The sequence below is a fragment of the Schistocerca serialis genome, chromosome 4 (genome assembly GCF_023864345.2).
Source record: "Schistocerca serialis cubense isolate TAMUIC-IGC-003099 chromosome 4, iqSchSeri2.2, whole genome shotgun sequence".
Classification (NCBI taxonomy): domain Eukaryota; kingdom Metazoa; phylum Arthropoda; class Insecta; order Orthoptera; family Acrididae; genus Schistocerca; species Schistocerca serialis.
The window spans coordinates 66924068-66936366 of NC_064641.1; the positions used below are offsets into that span (position 1 = coordinate 66924068).

The window sequence follows — 12299 nt, forward strand, 5'->3', positions numbered from 1 at the left end:
TCCATATTTTGTACTCATTAGATTCTACACTTTCATTGAGGATAGCAATGTCATGACCATCAGTAGATCTTAACATTGATATCCCTTCACTCTGAATTTTAATCTCACTCCTGAACCTTTCTTTTATTTCCGTCATGGCTTCTTTGACTTATAGACTGAAAAGCAGGACCCAAATACCGAAAAACGACGTCCCTCTCTTACACTCTTTTTAATCCTTGCACTTAATTCTTCGCCATTTTTATTCGCTAACATAATCACACGAGTTTAGGACGTCATAGGCCGTCTTCAAATCTGCAAGACTACTAAAGGCTGTATCTAGTCTCTGCAACCACTCTTCTCTTGTTCGTTCTACTCTTTTCACTACTTGATGATTTTAACATTTAACTACACCCTATTGGTCTTCTGTCTTTTTTCTTGGCCTCCCTGTGCATTTACCTTCCTATAATACTCATTATATTAAATAAATCCTCAAAAATATTCAAATAATGTCTTGGAAGTTTCTTCACTCGCTGATTTATTTCAAAACATGTTTATTAGATTTTAAATCTGTCCATCTGCTTTTTGTTTCCCTTCCAAACAGAATTCCTTCGCTATTAACAGCTTTCTGTCTGTCGTCAATAGTTTGCGGCTTTCACAACCACAGAAAAGCACACTCAAGACGAACGACTTGATAAATAATTTTGTCTTTTCTATACTAAACGTCTTGCTCGACAACAGTTGTATTCTTTTAATGATAGCACGTTTTGGCATTGCAAATCTATGCAGATCAATAGTCTTGTTGTGAAATAACGACTTTTCCCACTTTTATGATTCATTTCTTTCAGTTTTGATATTAGCTGTTCATTCTCATATTTGGTTAGCTTTCTATCATAATTTTGGTTCTTTTTGTGTTGTTAAGCTGGATCTTTTTCAGAACAGTGCAAGCTGGATCTTTTTTAGAATAGTACAAATTAAGATAAAAGAAATTAGTATAATCTGATCCTTAAAACAGACTCAGTGCATGGGAATTCCATTTACCTTAGTTCCATAAGCTTTTGGTTTGAATATCTTCATAGCTTTTTCGATGAAAAAGTCGAAGCCTATCGTTACAAAGATTACAGCCTCATCCCTTTGATGATGACAACTTTAAGTTGGTCTCCATTAATCTATGTTTTTATTCTTTGGTTTGCAGATAAGTGTTATTTAATTCTATCACTAATTAATCTTAACATTTATTAATTAATATTAACACTTAATTCTATCTAAAGGAAAGTTTGGAGTAGGAATTAAAGTCCAGAGAGAAGAAATCAGAACTTTGAGGTTTGCTCATGACATTGTAAAGAATTACAACACAGCAAAGGATTTAGAAGAACAGTTTAAAGAAATGGACAATGTCTTGTAAGACGGTTATAAGATGAACATCGACGAAAGCAAAACGAGGCTAATGGAATGTAGTCGAATTAAATCAGGTGATGCTGAGAGAATTAGATTAGGGAACGACACTTAAAGTAGTAGATGAGTTTTGCTATTTGAGAAGCAAAATAACTGATGATGGTCGAAGTAGGGAGAATATCAAATCTAGACTGGGAATGGCAAGAAAATCGTTTCTGAAGAAGAGAAAATCGTTAATATCAAGTATAGATTTAAGTGTCAGAAGTGCTTTCTGAAATTATTTGCATGGAGTGTAGCCACATATGGAAGTGAAACATGGACGATAAACTATTTAGACAGGAAGAGAATAGAAGCTTTTGAAATATGGTGCTACAGAAGAATGCTGAAGATTAGATGGGTACATCATGTAACTAATGAGGAGGTACTGAATAGAATTGAGGAGAAGAGAAATTTCTGGTACAACCTGACTGGAAGAAAGGATCGGTTGGTAAGACATATTCTGAGGCATCAAAGGATCACCGATTTAGTCTGGAGGGAAGCTTGGGGGTTACAAACAGTAGAGGGAGGCCAAGAGATGAATACAGTAAGCAGATTGAGAAGGACGTAGGTTGCAGTAGTTACTCGGAGATGAAGAGTCTCGTACATAATAGAGTAGCGTGGAAAGCTGCATCAAACCAGTCTTCGGACTGAATACCACAACAACAACAACAACAATAACAACAATTCTGTCAGTCCAACTATGTCTCTTTCCAAACTATGAAGAGTGTACTCCAGATAATGCTGTCAAATGCCTTCTTTCTGTCAAATAAAAGGCCGTTTAAGAATTCTTGTTTAATACCGATCTTATCACTAAAAAGCTCCGGAGACGATGGGTTCTCTTATTCTTAAAGTTTGTCGAAAACCTAACTGATTATCCAGTTCTAAATTTATTTGTTCTTTTTTTGTAAAATATGTATTTGAGCGTACTTCCTGCGACTAAAATTAGGCTTATCTTTCTGTAATCGTGGCAGTATGTAGCATTCCTTTTTTACGAATGATTGTTATCTTAAATTTTACAAAATCATCTCTGTATCCATCCAGACCACGCTTCGTTTAATTTTAGATAATTTTTTCCAGTGGAAACACTATTTTTTTTCCAACACACAACATTCCATACAGGTTGTAACATGTACATTTTTGTACCGAACAAGAAAGAGCTTTTCTCAAACACAGTGTTAGTGCGGCTACATAAGATAGTGCACAGGCGTACAGTACAAAACGAATCTCACGAGGCGAGTTGCCTGAAGACTAGCTCTCGCGAAACACAACTTACACGACAAAACAACGACAAGACCAACACGGCGTACGATAGGGTGTGGACACTTGATTAGCAATGGAGCATCTTTGTATGCACGAAACACACACACACAAACACACAAAAACGTACACACACACACACACACACACACACACACACACACACACACACAGGCAGACAGGCACACACACAAACAGCGTGCACGAGGTGTACGTGCGTTATTTTTTCCCACGATATTGGAGAGTCTCATCGCGTAGCGTGCCACAGCAGATACTCACCGATGTTGTCGAGGTGGCGCACCAATCCTTCCTCCACGTCGTTAGGCTCATCGCGGTACTGCTGGAAGCCGCTGGAGACCATCTGGAACAAGAAACGCGTGTGTCGCTCAGTTGGGCCAAAGTCCCTCACACGTACATATATTATGGACAATTGTAAAAATGCTGCAGCCAAATTACTTGCATTTCTTAGGATATTATACTCAATGCTGAGCATTAAAATTGCAACACTGTGAAGGATGGAAAATAACGAAATTTCACTGATTGTACATACACAGTACAGTAGGAAGAGTACAATATTAAATTTGTCGGTGATTTGGGGGTGAATAGGGTGCTAAATTTATTAGACGGCAGCAGTGACTCTAACCAGGACGGATGTCGAATCGAAGTGAGCTTTGATGACAGATATGGATATGTCGTTCCACGCAGTTTCAACGTTAGATTGAAGGTATGGGATGCGAAACAAGGTTACGGTATTGGGTGATATAATTAGTAATCATTTGACCACCGTCACAGTGTGTGTTTAAAGCAAACCTGTTTTGCTTCCCCATAGTGGCGCTACTAGCGTGAAATTTGAACAGGTATAATCTTACAGAAGTAAATGGAAATGAGCGCTTGGCGTCATTGGCCGGGAGGCCCCTTATGGGGCAGGTCTGGCCGCCTTGGTGCAGGTCTTATTACAATGGACGCCACACTGGGCGACCTGTACGCCGGATGGGGATGAAATGATGACGAAGACAGCACAACAGCCAGTCCCTGAGCGGAGAAAATCCCCGATTCAGCCGGGTATCGAACCCGGGCCCGTAGGACGACAATCCGTCACGCTGACTACTCAGCTATCGGGGCGGACATCCTACAGATGTAGAAACATGTCTACCAACTTTCGTTTATGTCCACAGACATGTGTTTTTTTTCCGTCAGTGTAGAAACCTTACAACACGTCGGAGAGGATTACCAGTTGGTTACGTTGGATATGAGGTACTTTTAAATTATTTCTGAGCCAATATGACCATAAATAGATATAGCCTGATGTGTAGTTATAATTCTGTTTGTGAGTGGACGGAGTAAAGTCTGTGGCTTTTTCGACACGTGTGGAGTGCTTTTCCTCATATACTATTAATTGAGGAATTTCCATATTCTTGCTTCTACATCTACATCTACATCTACATGCATACTCCGCAAGCCACCTGACGGTGTGTGGCTGAGGGTACCCTGAGTACCTCTATCGGTTCTCCCTTCTATTCCAGTCTTGTATTGTTCGTGGAAAGAAGGATTGTCTGTATGCTTCCGTGTGGGCTCTAATCTCTCTGATTTTATCCTCATGGTCTCTTCGCGAGATATACGTAGGAAGGAGCAACATACTGCTGGACTCTTCGGTGAAGGTATGTTGTCGAAACTTTAACAAAAGCCCGTACCGAGCTACTGAGCGTCTCTCCTGCAGAGTCTTCCACTGGAGTTTATCTATCATCTCCGTAACGCTTTCCCGATTACTACATGATCCTGTAACGAAGCGCGCTGCTCTCCGTTGGGTCTTCTCTATCTCTTCTATCAACCCTATCTGGTACGGATCTCACACCGCTGAGCAGTATTCAAGCAGTGGGCGAACAAGCGTACTGTAACCTACTTCCTTCGTTTTCGGATTGCATTTCCTTAGGATTCTTCCAATGAATCTCAGTCTGGCATCTGCTTTACCGACGATCAACTTAATATGATCATTCCATTTCAAATCACTGCTAATGCGTACTCCCAGATAATTTATGGAATTAACTGCTTCCAGTTGCTGACCTGCTATTTTGTAGCTAAATGATAAGGGATCTATCTTTCTATGTATTCGCAGCACATTGCACTTGTCTACATTGAGATTCAATTGCCATTCCCTGCAAAAAATGGTTCAAATGGCTCTGAGCACTATGGGACTCAACTGCTGAGGTCACTAGTCCCCTAGAACGTAGAACTAGTTAAACCTAACTAACCTAAGGACATCACAAACATCCATGCCCGAGGCAGGATTCAAACCTGCGACCGTAGCGGTCTTGCGGTTCCAGACTGCAGCGCCTTTAACCGCACGGCCACTTCGGCCGGCCGTTCCCTGCACCATGCGTCAATTCGCTGCAGATCCTCCTGCATTTCAGTACAATTTTCCATTGTTACTACCTCTCGATACACCACAGCATCATCTGCAAAAAGCCTCAGTGAACTTCCGATGTCATCCACAAGGTCATTTATGTATATTGTGAACAGCAACGGTCCCATGACACTCCCCTGTGGCACACCTGAAATCACTTTTACTTCGGAAGACTTCTCTCCATTGAGAATGACATGCTGCGTTCTGTTATCTAGGAACTCCTCAATCCAATCACACAATTGGTCTGATAGTCCATATGCTCTTACTTTGCTCATTAGACGACTGTGGGGAACTGTATCGAAGGCCTTGCGGAAGTCAAGAAACACGGCATCTACCTGTGAACCCGTGTCTATGGCCCTCTGAGTCTCGTGGACGAATAGCGCGAGCTGGGTTTCACACGACCGTCTTTTTCGAAACCCATGCTGATTCCTACAGAGTAGATTTCTAGTCTCCAGGAAAGTCATTATACTCGAATGAATATTAGCGGTCAACAGTGCGGTGTGTTGCAGTGGGAACGACAGGGAAGAATAAGTCAAGAAATTGCTTCTGTCTCGGCTGTTGTGCTGATCGGCTTCCGTGGTGAACAGACCGCCTAGTACGGACGCAGAGCGGGTCCTGTCAGTGACGTCACGTGCGTTGACGTCATTGTTACACAGGGCGGCCCGCATCAGGAGAGACGAGAAGTAGTGAGACAAAGGACAAAGCAATAATGAAGAGCAGATGCCTCGCGCTGGCGCTGCCGCAGCGGATCAGGCAGCTATCTCTGCCCATCGACCGGTATCGGCGGCCTCTATTTATACGGGCCCGCGGGCAGCAGAAGATTAACACCGCCCCGGCGAGGGAAACATCGGAAAACCGCAGCCCCCTGCGGCGCTACAGTTAAGGATCGGACAGAGTAGAGCGTCTGCCTCAATACATCGCCAAGACAAGCTCACCGAACAATAAACGAGGGTCCAATCGGTTGCGAAATTAAAAACGCAGTGAAAATCCGATGAAGTTTTTCGCTCATGTGTTGTGCAGTATCTCTGGTATACATACAGATCGCGTCGCGTCTCCCTTTCCAGTTCTGAGTGCACAGTGAACACTTAGAGATACCCAAAACAGCAGTGTCCCGCCAAATGTGAAGTGTGCCCTGTCATACGATTTCTTCATGCTGAGCTGTTCCACCTGATTTCATGCCGCCCATATAACGCGTCGTGCGTGACGGCAAAGTGCTGTGATGGTACAGGAACTTTGAAGCAGGACGTACGTACGATCATGAGGCAGGCAGTCAGGGATGGAAGTGTCAACAGATGATCCGGTTCAGTGAGTGGATCAGGAGATTCGAGAAAATCGTTTGCGATCGGCAGTTCAGAACAAGCGAAGAGGAATGTTGTCTCAGGTATTGTCCTCTTTCATGACGATTTTCGGCCGCCCACTGCAGCTGCAACAAAGACGTTCCAGCAGCGTTTTCGTTGGGAAGTGTTTGATCGCGCCATACAGTTCGGACTTCGTCTATCTTTCATCTCTTAGCTCGCATGAACCAAGTATACAATAAGCTGCAGATCAGCGTAGAGGACTGGCACAAAGCACACGTGGCTGCCTTTTGAGAAGAGGACAGTGTAATGTTGGTACCACGCTACGACAAATATTTAAGTCGGCTTGGCGACTATGTAGAGAAACAGCTGGAAGGTGTAGTTAAATGTTGCAAATATAAGATTCTTGATTTTCACTGTGTTTTCCATTTCACGACCGATCGGACCTCGAAAAAAAAAAAAAAAATAGACCTCGTACATAGTCACTAAAAATCATACTGGCGCTGTGGAGCGCTGTAGATGATATAGAATTGGTATCCGACTGCCATGTCACCCTCCACCATTGGCCCGAGATTCAACTGGTGCGAATGTGCACAGTGTCAGCACATCAGGATGCGTCCACTCGACGACGGACAGAATGCCAGAAAAGGTTTCCCTATTGGAAGAACTGGTGTAAGAATACAAGAGGGCGTAAAAGCAGTGTTCGCTGTCAATGAAATGGGTTTCAAATCAGACAGGAGTTGCTGCTGTCAGTAAAAGCAAATCTATCTCAATTGTGACTCAGCGTTATTGTCATCGAAAGATACTTTTTTCTTATTTCGTGAAGCGCAAAATACCACATTTCTGAAGGAGTTGTCAATGCAGCGTATTGAAATCGTATCAAGATCGGTTTGTTAACCGTAAAACTTTTTCACACATACCATTAGCAGAAAACCATATCATCTAAGAAGTATTGAGGTTACTATTAATGTTTTCTGCCAGGTCATCAGTATAAAACATAACAATGGTCGCATCATCTTGCCATGGACATGCATGAAATTACTTCTATGCATTTCAATGACTCCCTGTCCAAGATAACATGCTCCGCACTCCATGCTAAGAGATTCGCAATCCAGTCATAAATTTCCATTGGATCATACTTCCATTAATAAGTACTGACCAAACGGTTTTCGGAAGTCTGTAAGTACTGCATCTGCCTGACTGCTTTGGTACATGTCTTTCACGACGTCAAGTGAAAAAAGGCGAATTGGGTTTCGCATAACCTATGGTTTCAGAACCCACTCTGGTTGGCATGGACTAGGTCATTCCGTTCGAGATAGACTTCTTTAAGCTCAGAATATGTTATAGTACTCTTTAACAAATGGACGTCAGTGACACTGGAGGGTAGTTGCGTGAATCACCACTACTATCCTTCTCGCAGACGGGTGAGACCCGCTAATCAAAAATAAGACCTCCTTCTTAGAAATCCGAACAGGTGACAGCTCTTCCACTCTAACAACTCCCACCGTCTCCCTCTCATAGGTGAAGATGATGTCCGCTTCGTCACAATACTCCTGCAATAGCTTCACGATCATCACTTTCCCACACACACCAACAAATTTTCCTATCTCCACATTTAATCCACGCGAATGTCTTAGCAACATATTCCCACAGCACCCGCCTCTCCGCTCTAGTTTAACTTACCCACATCCTAAAGTTAGATGTCTTACTACCACGCTGCAACGATTTTTATGGTAATTTTAATAATTTTGTTGAGCGGAAAGAACATGAAACTGGAACAAGAGGTGCAACTGATAAATGTACACGAGTGGGTCACTGAAGTTATTTTAGCACGAGAAAGAGGGTCTGAAGCAAGAGGGATGGAAAATGAACGTATTTTAGGACTTCATACCGTTTCTCAAAAGGTTTCACTACTCCTCAAAGAGACAGCGAAAGTGGCAAAAGTAAGAAATAATTATCCGTTAAAACACAGCTACTCTGCTCTACACTTTGTGACGTTCTTGTCAAATTCCTACTCGTTTTAGAAGATACATCCACATCTACATTTATACTCCGCAAGCCACCCAATGGTGTGTGGCGAAGGGCACTTTACGTGCCATTGTCATTACCTCCGCCGGCCGGAGTTGCCGTGCGGTTCTAGGCGCTACAGTCTGGCGCCGAGCGGCCGCTACGGTCGCAGGTTCGAATCCTGCCTCGGGCATGGATGTGTGTGATATCCTTAGGTTAGTTAGGTTTAATTAGTTCTAAGTTCTAGGCGACTGATGACCTCAGAAGTTAAGTCGCATAGTGCTCAGAGCCATTTGAACCATTACCTCCATTTCCTGTTCCAGTCGCGTATGGTTCGCGGAAGAACGATTGCCGGAAAGCCTCCGTGCGCGCTCGAATCTCTCTAGTTTTACATTCGTGATCTCCTCGGGAGGTGTAAGTAGGGGGAAGCAATATTTTCGATATCTCATCCAGAAACGCACCCTCTCGAAACCTGGACAGCAAGCTACAACGCGATGCAGAGCGCCTCTCTTGCAGAGTCTGCCACTTGAGTTTGCTAAACATCTCCGTAAAGCTAGCACGGTTACCAAATAACCCTGTGACGAAACGCGCCGCTCTTTTTTGGATCTTCTCTATCTCCTCTGTCAACCCGACCTGGTACGGACCCCACACTGATGAGCAATACTGAAGTATAGGTCGAACGAGTGTTTTGTAAGCCACCTCCTTTGTTGATGGACTACATTTTCTAAGGACTCTCCCAATGAATCTCAACCTGGCACCCGCCTTACCAACAATTAATTTTATATGATCATTCCACTTTAAATCGTTCCGCACGCATACTCCCAGATATTTTACAGAAGTAACTGCTACCAGTGTTTGTTCCGCTGTTGAAATGTATCAGGTAAATGTCACGAGTGCAGGAATGCCAGTCTCCACAGTCGTGGAAAACATTAACTTTTATGGTGAATTGTTTAGTCTAGTGTAAGTCCACAAGTTTACTATGGATTATTGGTTTCTTCGATGTTAATTAAGAACTTACTTTATAGAGACTCTGTCAACTTGCTATGACAATAACATCATACCGTTCAAGTCGCGATATGCAACATTTAGCAAATTGAAAACTAGCAAGAATAATCATGGAACAGACGGCAATAGAAGACACAAGACTGTTTTGTAAGAAAGTTCAGCAGCAACTGCGTTTTCTAATTGAAACAGTCGTATGCAGTTCTGTTTATGAACAGCACTATCTACATCAGCATCAACTGAATTTTCTAACTGAAACAGTTCTGTACTGTCTATTTATGAACAGCGCTATCTTCATCATCATAGTGTGTATGAGAGCATTCAGTAAAAGAAAAACGTATGCATTAGCTATCAAGTACACGAAACAGTTTTTTGTCGATTACCAGTCTCTTTGGTCAAATCCACGGCTATCATATAACTTGCAGCACAACACGCTTGTCGACAGCACTACTACTATCGTACAGAAGTAATAACTCGATATGAAAAAGGTTTAGAAAAATACTCCAATTAGTCACCATAAAAAAAACGATCGTATTGTGATTATGACGACTAATAAATACTTTGTGAGAAATATAACTGTATTATTAATGATAACACTTGGTTAAACACAAAAATTTGTTGCGAATACCGTAAGAAATTAAAGGAATTGGAACTCACTGTAGATGATCATTAATACTGAAAGCGTCGGAATTCTTAATTTTTTGAGTTATTTGCAGAACATTTCTGAAAAATGATTATCATCACGTTTGGCAACCATTATTATATTCTTGTTTAACATACTATACTTTCAATCTAACGCTGAGACGCAGACATAGGACATATACGAAGAAGACATTTCGACTAACATTATTGTCAGTTAAAGGCCAGGTTCAAACATTTTTAAGGGTTTCCAACCTAGGTTGTCAGTTCTTTTTTGTTTTGAATCACTGTTGAGTGTCGTAGGACCGTTGCTATTCACAGGATATATAAATGACCTCGTGGATAACATCGGAAGTTCACTGAGGCTTTTTGCGGATGATGCTGTAGTACATCGAGAGGTTGTAACAATAGAAACTGCTCTAAAATAAGACTCTGCAAGAAGTATATTATTTGCTTTCGAAATTTAACTGAAGTGCTATGTAAATGTATGTTTTGAGCAAAAGACATCTCAGACTGCAGGAATTGGGCTATTGTCGGCCTCGTACACTTAAGTGGAATAAACCGCTCAAAATAAGTTTTTGCATCACCAGCACATCTGTGAAAGTAGTGGGCCTAGATCCAAGCGATAAATGAAAGAATAAACCTTAGGAAACCAAAAAATAGTTTTCCTGTGATATAAAAACGATAACCAAATCAAAGACAGTATGTTTGAAACTGCACATCTTTAACATGAAAATCTGCGGCTGACGAAAATTCAGTACCGTGTTGCTCTACCCCATGCATGGTTGGGCTTTCTTTGGCATACTGTCCACAAGACGGTAGAAATTTTCTGCTCATGACTGTCCCATCCCTCGATGTCGGCCGTACTGAGATTATTCAGTGGGTGAGGTTGGTACCTGCGACGACGCACTGCAAGTTTCAATTCGTTCCAAGCAGTCGTAATCTGACTGATGTCAGAAAACGCCGGAGGCCTTTCCACTAAGTTGATTCTTGCCTTTCCGGGCACTGTGGCCGAGCGGTTCAAGGCGCTTCAGTCTGGAACCGCGCTGCAGCTACGGTTGCAGGTTCGAATCCTGCATCGGGCATGGGTGTGTGTGATGTCCTTAGGTTAGTTAGGTTTAAGTAGTTCTAAGTCTAGGGGACTGATGACCTCAGATGGTAAGTCCCGTAATGCTCAGAGCCATTCGAACCATTTTTGGATCTTGCCTCCAGGAGGAACTGCAGATTGAAGGACGTTGTCGAGATACAACCCGGCCATCAAACTACCATCAATAGCGATCACACGTGTCGAACATCTGTACATGACACCGTTCCGCAAGATGACCGACCCAGATCTGCGGTGATTCCTTCGGAATGCGTGTCCGAGACGCGGGTTGGTACCTGTCCACCTCCATTCTTTGTTACGAACGTCGTTAAATGTCAGACATACCATGCACTTGTCGGCGTAAGAGAACCTGACGCGAATGATGTAGGCTCCATTTCAGATGTTCCGTTGCCCACTTTCTTCTAGGGCCATGGTCCTAGGGGTTTATAATATTGTCCGTAATGAGAGCCCAGACTGATAGCGACGAGAAGGTTGCGTACTGAAAGGGAAGACACAGTCGTTCCAGTTTCCTCCAAAAAGACAGCTCACAGTTCTTTTGCATTCCCCTCCGGCTTATCTACAAGTCATTGTGGATGATATACTAACATAATCCTTCCACGCACTCTCGAAATCTCAAGCTTCAGTCTTCCCAGACCTATAATCCGTTCTCCGCACTATTTTCTCCTTTATGATTTCTGTTATTCCTTTTGAATATATAACATCATCCAGTTTTAGGTGACATTTCGAAATAATGTAGGCAACACTAGATTTTTTTTCGACACACCATGCGAACTCACTTCTGGCTCGCATCCATTCGATAAGACTCCTACCAGAACAATAAAAGCTAATTTAATTAACGTTTCATAACTGGGATTCACAGTCATGTAAATTTTTTTGAAAGACCTCATGTTTACGCCAGTGACTGTTAAACTTTTTATTTCCACTATTGCAATTTCGGCCTTAGGCCATTATCAAGTGCAGATGTTTTGGCTTTACGCCATGTCATCTTTATACAGGCTGACAGGCTGTCTTACGATATATGGACATATGAGTTCGCACTACTTAGCACCTTTACGAATGTATATAATAAATGACAACGACATATAAATGTGTCAGCCTGTATAAAGGTGACATCGCTTAAAGCCAAAACATCTGCACTTGATAATGGCCTAATGCCGAAAGTGGAAATAAAAAGTTTAACAGT

At 42.4% G+C, this 12299-nt stretch overlaps 1 protein-coding gene across 1 annotated transcript in view; it reads right to left on the bottom strand.

The window, feature by feature from the left end:
• The window catches only part of LOC126473787 (orcokinin peptides type A-like), a 431695-nt gene that overhangs the window by 173960 nt on the left and 245436 nt on the right, over window positions 1-12299 (bottom strand). The window contains exon 2 of the mRNA XM_050101061.1: window positions 2947-3028. Coding sequence (XP_049957018.1) covers window positions 2947-3028 — 82 coding nt within the window. The remainder of the gene's footprint in view (window positions 1-2946; window positions 3029-12299) is intronic.